The sequence below is a fragment of the Siphateles boraxobius genome, unplaced genomic scaffold, assembly GCF_051911475.1.
Source record: "Siphateles boraxobius isolate OS27281-9 unplaced genomic scaffold, OSU_SipBor_1 9, whole genome shotgun sequence".
NCBI classification, from domain to species: domain Eukaryota; kingdom Metazoa; phylum Chordata; class Actinopteri; order Cypriniformes; family Leuciscidae; genus Siphateles; species Siphateles boraxobius.
Window position 1 is genome coordinate 18,434,834 of NW_027509219.1, and position 18,432 is coordinate 18,453,265.

Below are 18,432 nucleotides of genomic sequence, written 5' to 3' on the forward strand. Positions count from 1 at the left end.
TTATAGATTCTTTTTATTTAGGATACATAAAATATTACCTATAAAATTAGCCTTAGCAAAACAAAGGACTCAACAACTAGTGAACTGTTGAGTAAAATTTTTACTAGTGAAAAGTTGGCTCATTCAGATTAATTAGCTATACAGCAGTTAATTAATTCATCTTAACCAATTGTGAAATAGAAACAAAACAGCCATATAGCAAAATGATGGAATGGAGAATGTGAGGCTGTTTCAAGATACAGGGTAGTTTGTACACTATTTAAACCACATTCATTTGTTTTGAGATATAGTTGGTGGTTTCCCCAGATTTGGGGTATTACGTTTGCAACTTTTATTTTGCTTATCTGCGATTATCTGGAAGCTTGTTTTAAAAAAAAAAAAACATTCAATTATCATAAATCACTGCTGCAGTCAAAGCCAGCATAGCTTAGACATGATGAACAATAGATTTCCCAGTTTTTTAAAAAAAAAATTATTATTGCCTTATTCCACTTAAATGTCTTTTCTGTTATAAGCAGTATCATTATAAATTATCAGTGGAAATTCCCTGTAGTAAAAACACAAACCCTTTAATGTGAGTGGAAACTTGTCATCCTGTCAGCAGTATTTCAATCAGGACAGCACGCTTAAGGGTGAACAGCTTTATTAACAGCTGGAAATCCCCCATCAGACTGCACTTGTTTGTGTGCTTTACCTGCTCAGCATCTTCAAGAGATCTTTGAAATCTGAATCCACACACTGCATGTTGTAGAATCAAAAATATGCCCTCTGCTGGCCGCATGTCAGAGTCAGAAACAAAACTAGCAGCTCTTTTTTTAAAGTTAAATGAGATATAAAGTAAGGACAGCAGTTACTTTACAGCAAGATCCATAGTGTGTGGCGTTGAGAAGTGTATGATGTCTGTGTTAAATAGAAAGTTTGGTGAAATTTGTCAACTCAAATGAGACTGACTCGGACTAACTGTTCTTAAAATTGTTCTAAGATATATTCTCTGTATATCCATATAAATAAAAAATTGTGCGTTCTTGTGCGTCTTTGCAGCTACAGAGCGATTAGTCACATAAAAGTCAAAATAATAGGGATAATGAGAAAAAATGTATCATCTTCAAGCTTTAAAGAGCATGTGAAAGTGCATTTAACCACTGTGTGGCGCCAAATAACTGGATATTTCAAATGAAAACATGATTTTGCTCTTTAAATAAGACCAAACATTTTCTAATCTTAAAATATAGACAAAAAAATAACAAGGTCACACCTCTTCGGCTGTCATTTGGCCTTTGTGAAACTGACCTTCTCTTAATGTTATCAAGGTCAGTTCTGCTCAACTATCTTCTGTCTACTGATATGATTTTGATTAATAATTATTACATTCCATTATCAACACTGATATAGCATATTTTGAAGGACCATGGACAGAGGCCTGTCAGTTGCTTCGTCCTCACACTTTCTTCTACAGTCTTATATTTTTGCTAACTGTATTGTTATTATTAGTGCAAGCAAACACAACAGTTGTGGTGTTAAAATGTTCAACAATATTTACTCTATACATACTTAGAGAATGACAACTCTCAGCTTTTGACCCTTTCCTTCACATACTCCTTAAAGTGATGCTGAAACGCTTCACTCTGCAGGACCCAGGTGGGAATGGACTGCACAATCCCGCCCTATAGGAGATTTACACGTTGGTCAGAAACAATACACGCACAGAAATCACACACACTCTTTTAAATGGACATTGTGTATGAATTTCTCCCATCTAGCGGTGAAATTGTATTTTGCATTGAAACGAATTGTGCTCTCCAGCGCCTCGCTTTTTCAAATGCGTGTTGCATCTACGGTAGCTGTTATGTACCAAAAAGCTATGACAGGATGTCTTCTAATAGCACTTCGTCGAGTTTTCCTTCGGGTGAACAGGTTTGTTATTTCAAACAAACTGCAACTTGACACAACGAACAAACGAATGTTACAGTATGAATAATAACAGTGCAATGTAGCCTTTTAAACTTGCCGGGGCAATGACATGTGACAAGCGCCTCTCACTGCTCTGCTCCTCCGTTTCTGCTGCTTTCAGTTACGTGACGCTGGCTCTGAACCAAAACGTGTTGTGGAAACGCGTTTGCCTAGTACTTTTTGACCCTCTCTGCTATTATAGTTTTTCAAGATGGCGGAAGGACATGGAAGCCTCCGTGGACCTACCCGTCACATTTATATAAAGATAATAAATTCTTTGTTTACGAGGACAAGTCAGATAATTGGCAGAGGTATTTGTACACCATTGAGGACATATTTATGAATAAAAATATTGATTTTAGATAATAAAATACCTAAAAAACTACACATAGTCCCTTTAAAAAAAGGGGGTTTTCAGAAGTGCCATACATAGAAGAACCATTTTGGGTTCCCAAGAGAACCTTTCAGTGAACAGTTCTTAAATGAACCATTTTTTTCTTAACGTGTAGTACATTTTAATAATCTAAAAAACATTTTCCCACTATAAATAAATAACCTTTTGTTCAATGGAAAGGTTCCATAAATGTTAAAGGTTTGACATGGAACCACTGATGCTAATAAAGAACCTTTATTTTTAAGAGTGCACTTTAACTATATTAATAAACAGGGGTCATTACCAATATGGTATGAGTGACGCTGCCATATGTTTGGTCACCAGCCTTCAGATACCTCAACGAGCTCCTCACAAACGCCTCAGCTGTGAATGTAACCATATCTGGCTTCTGATGTCCTGTCATTGAAGTTGAAACCCCAAATGGAGCCACCGTCTGAGAAAAAAAAAAAGACTTAAGGGAATGAAGACATTGACATCTCACTTCTGGTTAGCAGATATGTAAATTTGATAAACGCACACAAAAACCACATTATTTAACTGTTGTGTGGTTAGTAGTGTGGAAAGTTTTTTTTATTCTACCTGAATAATAATTCCCTTGGATTTATATTCAGCTTGAAGACCCTGTGAAAATCTCTCCACAAAAACCTGAACAGATATATATTAAAAATATATTTTGACGTGATATGTTGACATTGCTAATACAGTGCTTTTCAACTTTGTGTACATGGTTTTTGTTTTAATTTATTTTTTACCTTTGATGCTGAGTACAAGGTGTAAATAGGGCAGGGTATTTTGGCTATTCCAGAAGACACATTCAGAATGACTCCTCTTCCTCTGAGGAAATACTTATTGTCAGTGTGCTTGTCATATGTTAAAATTCTGGCATTTTTATTTTTATTTTAAAAGGTCCCTTTAAGAATTTTTTTTTTTACTATAAGTAACATTGCACCTTACATGTCCACTAACTCTTATTAGAATATTAGTAGGACTCTCTGCTTAATATCTGCTAACAATTTTTTTTGATGGACCCCAACAGACATTCTACAGACTATAAGTAACTTTGCAACTACATGTCAACTTATTCTACTAACCCTAACCCCTTATTCTACTAACCCTAAATCTAACAGTCTACTAATACTCAGTTAGATGACATGTAGGTACAACATTACTTACAGTACAGTCAACGGATTGTCTAAATGAAAAATTGCGAGAAAACTAGTCAACAGAGAAGGCCAAACCTTTGCTGCATTCCTGGTAGGACAATTCTGCACATCTAAATATGGGGAAAAACAGTGTTAGTGCATTCTGTTAAATCAATCTCTTTAGCACTGAATCAGGCTTTTATTTAGGATTTTACGTTGGACGTAAAGTGGCGACTCAAAATTATTTAGCATCCAATATTTCAACCAAAAAATGTATTAATATTACACGGATCTGTATATGCAATGCAAAATTATTAACACTTAAGAATTGACATGAAATTGACAATTCTATTATTACAAATGATTTATTTGTGTATATCTTTTTTTATTATTCATGTGTCCCTCATCAAAATAAGTTCCCCTCCCTCTTGCAGCAACATCTCTTCTCTGATGACATGTTTACTGGTGAGAGCAGGACAACCTGTCACTCACATCAGATCACTGCAATAGCAAAATAAAACCATCTAATCAATTCTCCATGGACTAAATCAAGTCCCAACCTACATTTCTTCTTGTTCGAGAAGCCATTTCACTCAGATATACATCACAATCGGGAAGAAAAGACTATTCTAACTTCCAACTTTCATTTTATGCTGAGATTTTTGCTATCTATAGACAATTATATCATTAGCTGTATTTAATTAATTGCATTTTTTCCCTTGTTTTCTGCTACCTTGTCAGAGCTGTGACTCATTTTTGGATGTGACCACTGCGACCCACCAGTTAACTTCCTTATCTATTTGTAACAGTATGAGTGAGTGGTAAAGACCCAGTTACATTTACATGTATGCATTTAGCAGACGCGTTTAAAATAGAGCAACATAAGCATTTCTTCACAGAGCCAACAATATTCATAGTGTACAGTTCTGTTTGCCTTTACTCACCTTTACCATGGCTTTTACATTGCAGTTGATAACATCATGTATTCTCTAGAAACCACCACATGAAACATATAAACAAGTTTCTGATAAATAATTTGTAATAGGCTACCAACTATTGCTTGATAGAATTTCATTTCTGATATTTGTGATATTTTATAAAAAAAAACATGCTTCCATGTAGATTTACAGTGGGCATTTTTCTATTACCAATATCTAAAATAATTACTACTACATCGTTAAAGGTGGGGTAAGCGATATTTCAAAAACGCTGTTGGACGTTGTTGATATTTGAAATCAACCCAAACAAACACACCCCTCTCTTCAATCCAAACCGCCCTGCTCCGAGTCGTCTCGATCCCTGATCGCCGGCATGCGAGGCGAGTGCACTACACTTGTTACACCCAGAGCCATAAGGTTTTGTTTTTGTGTGCCCAAGCTGTGCTCTTTTTCACTCTCTCTCTCCCTGTCTCTCTTCGTAGGAGAAATGGTTTCAACCTGATGCCAATAATCAATGCCCTGCTGTGATTGGATGCTGGGAGGGGAAGGAGAGTATTTAAACTGCAACCATCATCAGAGCTGTGTTGGGAACTGCCACACAGTATAAGAGAAATAAAATCAGCAATAAGGAGGGACCAAAATATAATCACAAGATTAAGGATGGTACATACAGGTTTGAATACAACATTACATCTAATATCTAAACATCTAACGGGAATGTGTGAGAAATGTGGAGAGAGTGAAACTGTGGAACATGTGATTATAAATTGTAAGGATTATGATGAAGAAAGAGAAGTGCAAAGAGAAGAAATATGGAAGAATGAAGGAAAATAGTTAACATTAAAGAATATATTAGAGTATGCTAAAGGTGTTGTTTCAGTTTCTGAATAACACAGGATTAACTAGAATGTACATTTCCTGAAGAAAATGTGAAGTGGTGCTTGCAGTGGCAAAACCCGCCACTCGGTTGCTAGGGTGTGGTACATGATTGCTTGCGAGCCAACAAACATGTCTCATTCTCTCTCCTCCACTGCCATACGCCCCCTAATGCTGATTGGCTACACATGTTTGTGTTGTTTGTTTGTGTGTCAGTCCGGCTAACTTTCAAACAGCGTTTTTCAAATATCGCTTACCCCACCTTTAATGGGAGCCTACACTAGTAGCATATACTGTAGTTTCATGCCCACTTTAAATAAGGGAGATATTAAAAATGCACAGGGCTGAGAAGGATCCATGCAGGAACCGTTTGAAAACCCTTAGTATTTATAAAGATAAATGCATGAAAAATGATTGTATGAACCATAGGTGACCTCACTTCTTCCAAATTAGATGTTTCTAGTAGCTTGCAGGGTATTTGGCTCGGTAGAATCCCAACGTTGTTTACTGTGTTTAAAGAAAAGTAACAGTAAAGCTACTGTTTTTATTATAACTGCAACTCTGATATATGAGCAATATCTGATACCTACTGACCTAAAATACCAATATCCAAACCCTCAATGTTTTCTTTAATGTGTCCATATATATCGTCTTTGGTGAAGTCAGCAGCTATTACTTTGACTTTTCCTCCTGTAGTGAGCTCTGTCAGAACAAGAAAAGAAAGCTGGTTAAAAATGAGCTCTAAGACTACAGATAAAGCTAAGAAACTGAAATTTCCACAGTAAACACTTCACCGATCTTCCTGGCTGCTCTGTCAAGCTTCTCTTGATTTCTGCTGATGACAATCACATTCATACCTAGTTTTGAAAGCTGCACAGAGACAGGAAATACAAAAATTGTAAAGTCTTATTGAAACAGCCTATATCTATATGAGATGAGTTGGTAATTATTTTGCTTAAATACAGCATGGGATCTTAACAAAGAATTTGGAGCAGCCTAAACTAAAGATTACTTCCTGTTCCAGATTGATTACAGGCCTATACTTCACAGGTATACACATTACTCCAGTCTTCAGTGTCTCATGATCCTTCAGAAATCATTCTAATATGCTGATTTGTTGAATCAAAACTTTTTATTATCAATGTTGAAAATATTTGTGCTGCTTAACACTTTGTATTTCTGCTTAATATTTGTAACGGTCTTGTGTGGACACTTGTTGTTTTTCCTTTGGTTCCCGTGTTTCCTTCCTGTGTTTAGTTCCTGTTCCCTTTGTTCCAGTTGTTAGTTGGTTTCTGTTGTTTCTCATTGGTTAATTTATTATGTTCACCCCAGTCTGGTTTGGTTCCTCATTTAGCCATGGATTTAAGCCCTCAGTTCGGTTCTTCTCTTTGTCCTGAATTGTCTTTACATGTGAAGCTGTTAGACTGATTTTTGTCTTCTGGATTGCCGTCTTTGTTTTTGCAAATAAACTAAATTTTCTGCATAGGAGTTTCTATGTTCCTCTTCCCTTGTGACAATATTGTAGTGGAAACCATGATACATTCTTTTTTCACTATTCTTTGATGAATAGAAAGTTAAAAAAGACAGCATTTATTTGAAATAGAAATATTTTGTTACATTATAAATGTCTTTAATGTCATTTATTTTGATCAATTTAATGCATTCTTTGCAGAATAAAAGTAATAATTATTGTAGTCAGTGTATATAATCAGGTCATTATAAAGATAAGCAGTCTATGATAAGCATTAACACATTTTACTGTTACCTTTTTATCCTTATACTTAATTATTGAACTAATCTAATATCAAGATATAGTCAATAAAACAGTTTTCACATAGGCGGTTACCTCTTCTGCATATGCTCTGCCTATTCCATCTGACCCTCCAGTGACCACTGAAACAGAGGAAATATTCAGTATTATTCTTGAAATCGTAAACAGTAAGAATAATTATTTCTCTAATTCACTGATGTGTCTGTTTATGTTGTGAACAAATGTGATCAACAACCTATTCAATCTGAGAATTTTTTTTAACAATACTTTATATATTTTACAATGTAAATAACTATGACCACATAATTTACTTTTTTTCTTTTACAGAAAATAAACTCTCGTATCAAGTGTATGCAGAATGTGATAATCTATCTCCTATCACTCCCTCTGAGAATCTAACACACTTCAGACGATGGGTAGTCAGTGTTTTAACAGCATGTTCTTGGACAGATTGTGTGTACCCAGCAATTTAATAAACAAAGAGGAAGAATGGGTGGTGCATATGTGTGAAATGTCTCTCTGAAAGTCTGGAGCTGCATCTTCTCTCCTCCTCTGACTATTAGACCATCATAGAAGTTCACATTGTAGGTGGTACAAGGGAGTGGCAGGAAAAAGGGTGCTGGCGGGCCAGTGTATAATATAGAGGAAATTATGTAAGATGTAATTACTGCCTTCATGCTTTCATTGCAGACTAGAAAGATTTGAACTAATGTCTGTGTGTTGTCTCTATGTGGGAAAATTACTTTTTTGTGTCTTTTTTACTTAAGTGGTTTCCCATGCTTTCGTTCTTTCTTTGTACCACTGTTTGTGTGTAGAAGTACAAGTAGTACCCTGCTTCACAATCTCATTGAGATCTCAAGATAAATATTTTGAATGAAATATCTTTGTAAATGTGAACCATTCAACCTTGATTTGGCTTGCTTCAGTTTTATAATTTATTATAATTATAATAATTAAATAAATGCTGTGCTACCTCAGTATGGTTAACATGCGTTTCACCACCGCACAATTTATCACTGACTGGTAGAGGCTATTCATTCTGTTCTCAGCAGCAATGAATCTCCTTGTCAAGTCAGCCGAGAAGTTACATAGGGGTGCAGTACTGGCAGATGGCACCCAACAGGTGCCTATCAGAGAATTCATGGGTGACTTGACCATCACGGTAAGATCAGTATCCAAAGGAGGATGGACACTGGAGGACTTGTTGAGCTCTCTGATTGGGCAAGGATGGAGTTCAAACCCAATAATTCCAGAAGTTCGGTGTTGAGGAGGGAACACATCCAGAATCGGTTTCACTTTAAGATCAAAGAGGACACCATTCCAACAGTCCAAGGAAAGTCAGTGGAGAGCTTGGGAAAGTGGTACAGGGCAGACCTCAATGACAAGCAGAGTGTTTAAGAAATGTTTAAGGAAGTTGAAACCTGGATGACATCGCTGGAGAAGAGCGGCTTGCCTGGCAAGTATAAGGCCTGGGGATACCAGCATAGGGACCTACCCAGATTGATCTGGCCACTGCTCATTTATGAGATACCTGTCTCTACCGTGGAGAGATTGGACTATTTTAACTATTTGAGGAGATGGTTCAGCATGGTTCCATAAAGCTTCTGTTCCATATGCCTGTATAGCACAGGCAACAAGCTGCAGCTGGCAGTTACATCAGTGGTGGAGGAGTATAATAACAAAAACAAGGCAGGCTATGATGCTGCGAAACAGTAAAGACGTAAGAGTACGTCAGGTTATTGAGGTTAGAACGGTTCGCAAGGGGTAGGATGGCGGAGGTGCGCCTGAAACATGCTGACACCTTCAGGTCAGTGGCCCAGGGAAGGCAATGGCTAGGTTTCTCAACCAGGGCAAGCTAGAAGTGGGCGAATCCGAGGGACTGGTGTGGCATGGTGCAGAGGGAGGTCCATAAGGCAAAGGGGGATAGACGACATGTTAAGTCTGTAGCCATGAAAAAGCAGGGCAGCTGGACAAGTTGGGAGAGCGTGCAGGAGAGGGTTCTGACCTGGCAGGACATCTGGAGCATGGAAGAGAGTTTCTATTGTCTTCCATATATAATGTCCTATTTACTCCATCAAACCTTCATACTTGGCGTTTGACAGAGAGCCTGATTCTGCAGAAGGCCAGCTAATCTTGAACACGTCCTCTCCTCGTGCAGGTCAAGTTTGGTTAATGGGAAATTTTGGTGGCGACATGACCAAATATTAACTCGGCTGGCTGTCTGGGTGGAGCAGGCAAGAAAGAAGCCAAAACAACTATTTAAGAGGCCTTGTTTCATTCAGTTCCTTAGGTCTGGGGAGGGCACGGTAACAGAGAGGAGGAGTAAAGGAGTCCGGGCCACGGAAAACGACTGGAAGATGCGGGCAGTTCTCAAGAAGCAACTCAAATTCCCAGAGGAAATATTCCATACAAGCCTCAGACCTAACATTGTGCTTTGGGTACCAAGCAGGTGGTACTTATTTAGCTCACAGTACCCTGGGAAGAGACGATGGAAGAGGCACACAAGCGTAAGCTTAAGAAATATCAGGCTTTGATTCTCGAGTGCCAACGGAAAGGATGGAGGGCTTGGAACCTGTTGGTGGAGGTTGGCTGCAGGGGGTTCGCAGGGCAGTCCGGAAGTACCAGGAAGTACTAAACCAGCAATGAGTCCGGATAATCCTGAGTTTGGAGGTGGAGAGCAGGGGCGGAACTAGGACTCTGTTTCTACCGTCGAGCCCCCCTGAGATGTCATGGTCTTAAATCGTTGAAACATCAAAGAAGTGGGATGCCCATTTGATAACCCACAGAAGCCCTAATATATATATATATCATGCACTTTGTAAGACTTGAGAAATTAGATAAATCCCAGACAGTCTACTTGAGGAACAACCACTCCCTGATGAGACAAAGGAACTTTGTGGAAATTAACATTTGAACTCTCTCTTGTAAAACTAGCCCGTGTTTTGCGTATACTTCGCATCATGTAGTTTTTTATAATGTCCAGGTATTGAATCTTCTCTCTTTATTCTAGACTATTTGATGTTTGTATCTATTATCTTTGAACTGATTATGCAACTGGCGTGATACATTTACCTGACATAATAAATTGTAAACATTTGATTTTATTCTAATCAACTCTGACATTATTTTCAGTAAAGAGTTAAAAAGAATAGTCGAACATTCGCGCACACTTAATGATGTTGTAGAGATATCATTAAAACCTTTTTCATTTTTTGGAGTCAGATGACGTAACGAGTAAATACATATGAGAAAATGTATTTAATTTAATCAATTACTTTGCCATGCGGATAGACAGTAATGTGCAGCGACCTTCAACCGCTGATCGGAAAACCTTCTTTGGGCCGATCCAGCCGGGCCTTATAACTTATACAGGCCAAACCAACTGTGTGACATCTAGAATGTGCAGGACAAATTGCAAAACGCTCTGCATGAATATTCATTCAAAGTGAAACTAAGGAACAGCAGATGTACTATGTCTTAACATGCTAGAAAACACCCCCTGGGAAGGGATATTGTAATGCACACGCACACCAGGAAGAACTTTTCAAAGCCTCAAAGTGAAAGAATTAGTTGTGGAAAGAGAGAAAAGGTAAGGTTAATTTGTTTTAAAATGAACAGGAACCACCATTCAAAATCAAGAAATGAATAGAGAAATCGCGTCCTAGAACATACTGTTCTAATTGCCTTTTGTTCTCTGCCCCTCTCAGTACCGGAATGGAATGGAAAGGAAGCTTGGGAAAAAGTGGCTGGAATTGTTGTTTTGTGTTGCTGAACTTGTATAAACAGTATAATTTCAAGAAAGCCATAAAGAGGATCCCTCTTTTGCAAACAATAAAAGTCCTGTTTAGGGAAGCAAGACATTTTGTGAGTGACAATTTAAAGTGAGATGAGAAACTTGTTCCTGGGTCAAACAGTGGAACAACAGCAAGGTAGTGCTGGCTTCACTCTGACTGTTCTCAACCAGCGGTTGTCCTTCAAGGCACAGCAGCATGTGTTCAACATACAAAAACATTGCATAATTCTTAAATGATTAAATCATGACACTTCTAACTGTTAACTAACAACTTACTTTTAAAATAATTATCTATTAAGCATGATTTAATGTAGTAATGTAATTTTAGTAAAAGTTTTTTTTTTTTTTGCTGAAAGACATCTTTTTCTCATTTTTCCCCTGCAAAAATCTTTGAAGTATGATATTTAAACTAAACTTGACTGACTGTTATATAAACAAAATTACAGGAAATAAAGTCAAAATGTTGGTGTATCTCACCTGCCCATTTCCCCAGAGAGGTGAAAAAAGATTCAGAAAGAGGACAGAAGAGCTTTGGGGCAAACATCATAAGAAGGCATACTAGTTTCCCTCCAAAAACCAGAACGGTGCAAGTCCCGGTCAAGATGAAGAGAATCTCAGTGAGAGTCATGATGGATTTTCTCAAGGCTTAAAATGAGTCCTTCTTGCTATTTTGGTCCTTCTTTATACTGCACGGTTCTCATTCTCTCATCTAATCTGACCACAAGCTTTCAACCTCAATGCTGACAGCTCCCTCGGCCAATCAGAATCTTCTCAGCCCATTCTGACCAGGACATAATTCACATTCCTGATTTGTGTGTGTGTGTGTGTGTGTGTGTTGTGCCATTTAGTACGAGTAAGCTCACCTATTGTCTTTCAAATCCCAGAGTGAAGTGAATTTAAGTGACTTACCTTGTTTCACAGAATATAGGTCCATTCTGTACTAAAGAATCAGCACTTAAATCCCTTCACTGCCGTCTTACAGAACAGATTTTAGGGTGTTGCCCCTACATACCATAGCAATATAATTGCTAAATATAGTCCACCTAGTCTATATCTTCTATCTGCAGGTTGCTTGTTAAACACAAAAAAAATTAAAAAGTGGGCTTTTATCAATATGGACCCAAGCTGTTTAACAACCTATTAACGAGTTCACTAACCTGGCACTATTAGTACCCCCCAACCCCTCTTTTTTACCTTAAATTCTGGTGTTTTTATATTTTTATAAACCCTTTTTATTTATATTGTCACATTCAGTTTAGTGTTATAATTAATGTAGAGATGGATTAGTGATATAAAAAACACATTTGCTCATGTTACAATAATAAGGCTCAACAACAAAAAGATTTCACTGTTTATCAATTTATATCTGTGTGATAAACGAGGGTGATAAAATGTATTAATAATTTATTAGTAAGACCACCCAGACAACTCTTTTTTTATCCTTTATTTATTTAACTTTTTCAAGGGAAGACTGAAAGGTACGACTAAATATCAAGTTTTGTAGCTTGATTTACAGTAAATGTGCACTGCTCACCTCATTTGTTGACATTTTTTCCCCCCACAATTATTGATCTTGTGAAGATATGTCAACAATCACTCTTTAATTCATCATCACACAAGTTGCCCTTCTCTTGCTCTATCATCTCAGCCCTGTAGAACATTTGTCTGGCACTGCAGTGTTGAACTCTCTGAGGCACTTTATTTAAAAAGCTCCACCGCCATCTAGTGTAGTACAAATCACGCCCTATAGCCTACAGCCCAACTGCGAAACATGTTTTATACTACTCCATTTTATGTTGATTGTCCTAAACATATGTTAAATTATGCGAGTAGACTCAAAAATAAAACTCCCTCCCTCAGATTAATAAATCTCATAGAAGGGCTTTGTTTGGCTCTGCCAGCCACTGCCCACTCCGGAATAGTTTAAACTGAATGGATGTCAAATGTTTTCTGCCTCATTGTTTAATCTCTAGCAACCGGTTTGCTATATTATTCAAGATGTTATTAGAGAGATGTAGAAATTAGGATTATTCACTGTAATGTTTTTTATTATTATTATTATTTAACGAGCACTTCTCGTCTTACTAAATCAACATTTGCATGTCGGGATGAAACAGCAGAGGGCGATGTTCACCAAGTTTGGAATTTTTTTGGTCGCCTGTTCACCCAAAAATGAAAATTCTGTCATCATTTACTCGCCCTCATGTTGTTCCAAACCTGTATGAGGTTTTTTTTTATCTGCTGAACACAAAAGATGATATTTTGAAGACTGTCAGTACCCAAACAGTTGGACCTATTGTCCACAGTATTTTTTTCCTACTACTACCATCAACTGTCTGGTTACCAAAATTCTTCAAAATATCTTCTTTTGTGTTTAACAGAAGAAACTCATACATGTTCGGAACAACTTGAGGGGGAGTAAATGATGACAGAAATTTCCTTTTTGGGTGAACTAGGCCTATCCCTTTAAATATATGGATGAAAAACCACAATTAAGTTAATGATTTAACTTTAATTATGCATACGGCCACTAGGCTATATAGTCTATAGGCCAGTTCATGTTATCGAACTGCATCTTAAATTATCTCTTAGTAGCAATGAGTTTGAAATTTTTTTTCATGTGAACGAATATGCATGTCAACTTCTCGAATAATTTAACTTTAATTATAACGGACAATATACAGTATGTAGAATATAGTTATATAAAGTTATGTTATCAAACTGTAAGAACCGAAGAAATAGCGTCCTCTATTATTATTATTATTATTATTATTATTATTATTATTATTAACATAAGCAACCCGATGGCACAAAATTCTTACTGGTGCACCGTCTGGTCGAAATTAACAGAGGTAACGTGTTATATTGTTATATTCCTAAATGTTACCTCATTATTTATATCATGTTTGCTCTAGACAGATGGAGTGATGAGCGTGCAGCTGTACTACACCGCCGAGAGGGAAATATGTTGATGCTCTATGTACGGTAAATGCCTGGGATGACCTCAGTGAACTTGTGGTGTTGCTCTTCTGAACTTGTCTCGTCGTGCCCGATTGATAATTCCGAGTCGAATTTGTTCAATGAATCGTTTGAATCACAAAATTGGTCTGAACAATTCGTTCAAGAAAATAATTAAATTAATTGGGACCAATTATCCTGAATCATCCCCATTTAAAATATTAAAATGCAAATAATGTAAAGGGACCACGTGCAATTACGTCCGAGTGTAAAATAACCGCTGAATTGTTTTAACATTTTTTTAAACGAATCATTAACAGAACCGATTCGCAGAAAGGAGTCGGACTTCCCGGTCTCGTGTGGCGCGCATGTGTTGAGAACGCGCGAATGTTGTTACGTAACAGTACGCATACTGACAACTACCTGCCCGGAAACATAAAACATCAATATTTCGATTTAAGAATGTAAACACTTCCAATGGAGATTCATTATGGATATCGATCGTTAAGTTACGTGATCCAGACATTACAATAAACCTCCGGTTTCCTCAGAAAAAGCAATGCCCTCGTGGCTCTTACACCCACAAGGATACATTTCGGTCATATCTAAACATCCCATAATAAACCTAATAAAAAGCCAGTTTACTTGAAGCCACTGACATTTGGTTGATAGGCTACTTTAGCTGAAGGGGACAGGACTTTGCGTTGGTTCGTCTCCACCATAGGTCTCCACACGTTCTTTCCCGTGTTTTCTCCATACACGGAAAGCTCCTGCCCCCCTGATCCCCCAATCGCCCGGATGCACACAGCCACACACCAGCAACAGTCAGTCAGTCAGCCAGTCAGGACAAACATGGTCGCCAGAGCTGAAGGAAGCCTTTAGGAATCTCCGCGCTAATGTCTCTTTATAAAGTAAGGGCTCTTAGACTGGTCGTCTGAAGCACGTTAAGCCTCGTCCGAGGTCTACATTTTCTTCTTGGTGAGTAAAAAGAGCTTTTGTTACTGAGCGCTGTCAAACCGTAGATAATTCAATGGATTAGATTCACGCAATATTTGCAGCACCACGCGCTCAGGAATAGGAAAATGACCGCTTATTACTTTGTTACTCGCGTGTGCAGCTGCTTCATGCCGTTGAGACGCGGTGATATTGTCTCTAAAGTGCTTGTATATTAAGAAGGGATTGCGTGATTTTCCTCAGGGTCAGATTTGTCCACTGGTATGTAATGCTATTAACCGCTTTGTATTAAGCATGGTGATCGTTTTGTGAGTGACACGGCTTTCGTTGATTTGTTCCAATGTGAATTTATGTATTTGTAAGAGGTCGCAAGACAGACAGCAACGAACAGGCTGCAGTGATTTTAGAGACGTTATACACGTGATTGTCTGTTGTAACATTTTGTAATGTCGAAGCACTATTAACACTTTTTTTCACGGTCCACAACAAAATATAACGCACAAATGCAGTTTAAAGTTAAGTAGTGTGACCCGAAAGGAATTGCCTCTTGCCACATGTAATCACAGCTGTGCTAATAATCGCTATAACAGACCAGGTCTATATTGCTTTCAGTAATTAATTAGCCTACTTAATTGAATACTTAATTAGTAGCCTAAGTAATTAATTCACGTGCAAAAGGACGGTACAAGAGACCCCTGTTACCACATAATAAATAATTAAGAACAGCAATTTTCATGAAAAATTTTTTATTGCGAAGAATCTTTAAGTGGATTTTTGTTGTTAGAATAGTCTCAACAAGACTATTATGTGGTATGCTATGTTATGAATATTATTAGGTAGGTATAAGACTTTAATGAGGGAAATCACTACAATCATAAGAAGCTTTGCCATTTATACGTCATTCTTTTGGCACAATTTGTGATTTGTTATTCTCTGATGGGTGGATTTGTCTTTGCAGAATCATGGCTAATGTAGTTTTTCACCAGGAATTCCGCTGTTAAATATAGGTGTGTTCGCGCCATGTCGTAATTACCTTAACGATTCTGAGCTGTATAAAGTTATCACGTGCTTATAGAACTTGTAATTACAATGTGTAAACTAATAATTTTCTTTAGAGCTACGACTTGTACCACATGACCACCTCCACTCATAGGCTCCACAATCAGTCTGCAATAAGCGAGGGGTTGAGACTGAGAAGTGGTGCGGTAAACAACATCCAGTTCACGGGGACTTTAAGGGTGTGTTCAGTCACACTTGGTATGTTTGGTTCGTTTAAGATAAACCCTGGTGCGATTGCTCTGTAAGTGCGGTTCATTTGAATAAGTGTGAACGCTGCCATCCAATGGTGCGCACCAAACAAAAAACCAAATGATTTCTGGTGCAGTTCAAATGAAATATGAATCCAACACGGACCAAAGACATGTAAAAACGAACCAAAAACAAGATGAGACCCTAAAAAGTCGTTGTCGTGATGTTGCCCATCCATCACGGTTCGATACAGGCATCAGAACCGCGTCTCCTTGCGTCAGATCTTCATTTGTGTGTGTGATGGAGAGATTCCTGCTGCTGTTTGACTCCTTTACACATTTTATAAACTCTTTGCGAGTTCTCAAGGTTACGCACATACAATAAGCGCATTATCCCAGCACACAGCACACATAGCATACAGCTATCCGAAATGATTAGAGATAACGTTTTTTTCACCAACTGCAATATTTTTCGATAAAAAACTACGATAACAAATATGATACAAGCATAGCCTAATTGTGTTTACGAATTATGACATGCTTGTAATAAAATAAAAGTAAATTGTGCCTTATTGCGTAATAACAATTAACAATGTCACAAAACATAGCGGTAGCCTACCTAAAAATGCAATTTCTTTCACTTTAACTATATAAATAATCAGGATACAAATGAAAGATTATTAAATGAATTAAAGTTTGATTGATTACATCACGAATCGCGAGAACAGCTTTAGATCAGGCATACTACTGGGCTCCTAAGTTGGGACTCATCACTTTGCTGGAACTCAGCACTTCACCACACTGTCCCAAAATAGGCAAAACGAAGCTGACCAATCAGGTTGTTTGTGAACATATTCCTTTAGGTTCTGTGATAAAAATGCCAATCTGAACGCTAAGCGGACCAGGAATAAATTTTTTTTTTTTTTTTGGTCCTGACCAAACGACCCAAGCATACCGAACAACAAGTGAGAACACGTGTTCGACTTGAAGTGGCACTGTGCAAACTGATCGTCTTATAACATCAAAGTACTGCGAGAGTGATTTGAAAGCATACGAAGCTTTATTAATGGTAATTACAACATGGTGTGAAGGCAGCATGTGATCATTTAAAAAAGTTGAAATAATGTGGGTTGGTGGTTTCAAAAAAGCATCTACCATCGATTACCCAACCTCACAGTAGGTCTGTCTTCAATGGTTTTTAAGTTATTGTTAAAAATCAATTCTTCTAAATAAAAAATAAATGGTATTTTTACTTCTGGAATCCGACTGTTGTACTCTGCTCTTATATATATATATATATATATATATATATATATATATATATATATATATATATATATATAACATGGCTGCTCTTAAATATAAATAACATGGCTGCTCTTAAATATATATAACATGGCTGCTGTACGGAGTTCAGAATCTAAACTGCCCGTTTTGTTATATTGAGTTACTTATGCTTTGGATAAAAATGGCTAGTTAATTCAGTTAAATCTGAGGGCCATATGGACAAATAATATCATGCATACATGTGAAATCAATGTGTCTAGACTCCCTTTCTCATCGCCTATTGTGTATTGGTAAGAGTTTACAATTTACAGTCAGTGTTCAGTCTGCTCTTGATTGGAATATACTATAAAAGATGAATCAACACAAGAAGACTATGAAAAGATTTATTCAAATAGTAGGCTTTTCAAATATACTGGATAACTTTTATGCTTCCTCACAGTGCTTGATATAATTTAGTGGTATATCAGATTTCTGTCCTTTTATGGACCTACAAAACAGACTTCACCTTCGGTTGAGATCACACATTTCTCCACAGATTTGAATGGGCAGAATGTCAAATATTCAATTAATGCCTAAAAAAAAGTTCCTGTCATAATAAACGTGTATGCTTTTTTTTTTTTTACCCGCATGAAGAGACTTTAAAACCAGTATTTCATCCTAGCATCATGTGCAGCATCATGTGCCATGTGTGCATTGTGATAGAATCAGACAGCAACAGCCTCTTAGTGTTTATGTATCCGGGCCTACATCTGATAAGTGTTTGCTGAGTTGTTGAACTTATTAAAAAAAGAAATGGCCAGGTTCAAGCCAATTTGCCCATTTTTGGTCTCAGCGATTTGAGTTTATTCACAAAAAACTTTAGATAACCCCAATCGATGCGAAGGTATTTAGATGATAATGTTGACAGTAGTAAGTAGTAAGTGCCGATTTTTTAAAGATGAAAATTAAAAGAAGCATACATATCCCGTCTTCTAATATAGGAATGAGTTCCATTCCCTTGCGGCTTTGACTGAAAATACGGACTGACTAAATTTAAATTTTCTGAGAGGAATATTACAGTCCCCTCTTTCTCCACCCCATGTGGACCAAAGTGCAGTATGTATGTATGTGTGTGTGTGTGTG

At 37.3% G+C, this 18,432-nt stretch overlaps 2 protein-coding genes across 4 annotated transcripts in view; one reads left to right on the forward strand and one right to left on the reverse strand.

Annotated features, from left to right (window-relative positions):
• Positions 1-474: 474 nt before the first annotated feature.
• hsd17b3 (hydroxysteroid (17-beta) dehydrogenase 3) lies at positions 475-11,870 on the reverse strand. 2 transcript variants are annotated; one of them, XM_077223343.1, is made up of 11 exons: positions 11,774-11,870; positions 7,147-7,193; positions 6,095-6,170; positions 5,895-6,002; positions 5,740-5,807; positions 4,431-4,475; positions 3,583-3,617; positions 3,097-3,178; positions 2,924-2,989; positions 2,628-2,777; positions 475-1,664 (listed from the first exon to the last, which is right to left on the reverse strand). In XM_077223343.1, exons 1-11 carry the CDS (start codon positions 11,796-11,798, stop codon positions 1,569-1,571), a joined length of 798 nt encoding a protein of 265 aa, XP_077079458.1. In that variant the 5' UTR covers positions 11,799-11,870; the 3' UTR covers positions 475-1,568. The 2 variants fall into 2 exon arrangements, with proteins under 2 accessions (XP_077079458.1, XP_077079456.1); XM_077223341.1 differs by lacking the exon at positions 11,774-11,870 and adding an exon at positions 11,342-11,575.
• A 2,335-nt stretch (positions 11,871-14,205) lies between these two features.
• The window catches only part of slc20a2 (solute carrier family 20 member 2), a 40,286-nt gene continuing 36,059 nt past the window's right edge, over positions 14,206-18,432 (forward strand). The window contains exon 1 of one of the 2 annotated variants that reach the window (XM_077223326.1): positions 14,206-14,800. The gene's annotated coding sequence lies outside the window, so the exon portion shown is untranslated. The remainder of the gene's footprint in view (positions 14,801-18,432) is intronic. The other variant, XM_077223328.1, reaches the window with a different exon arrangement.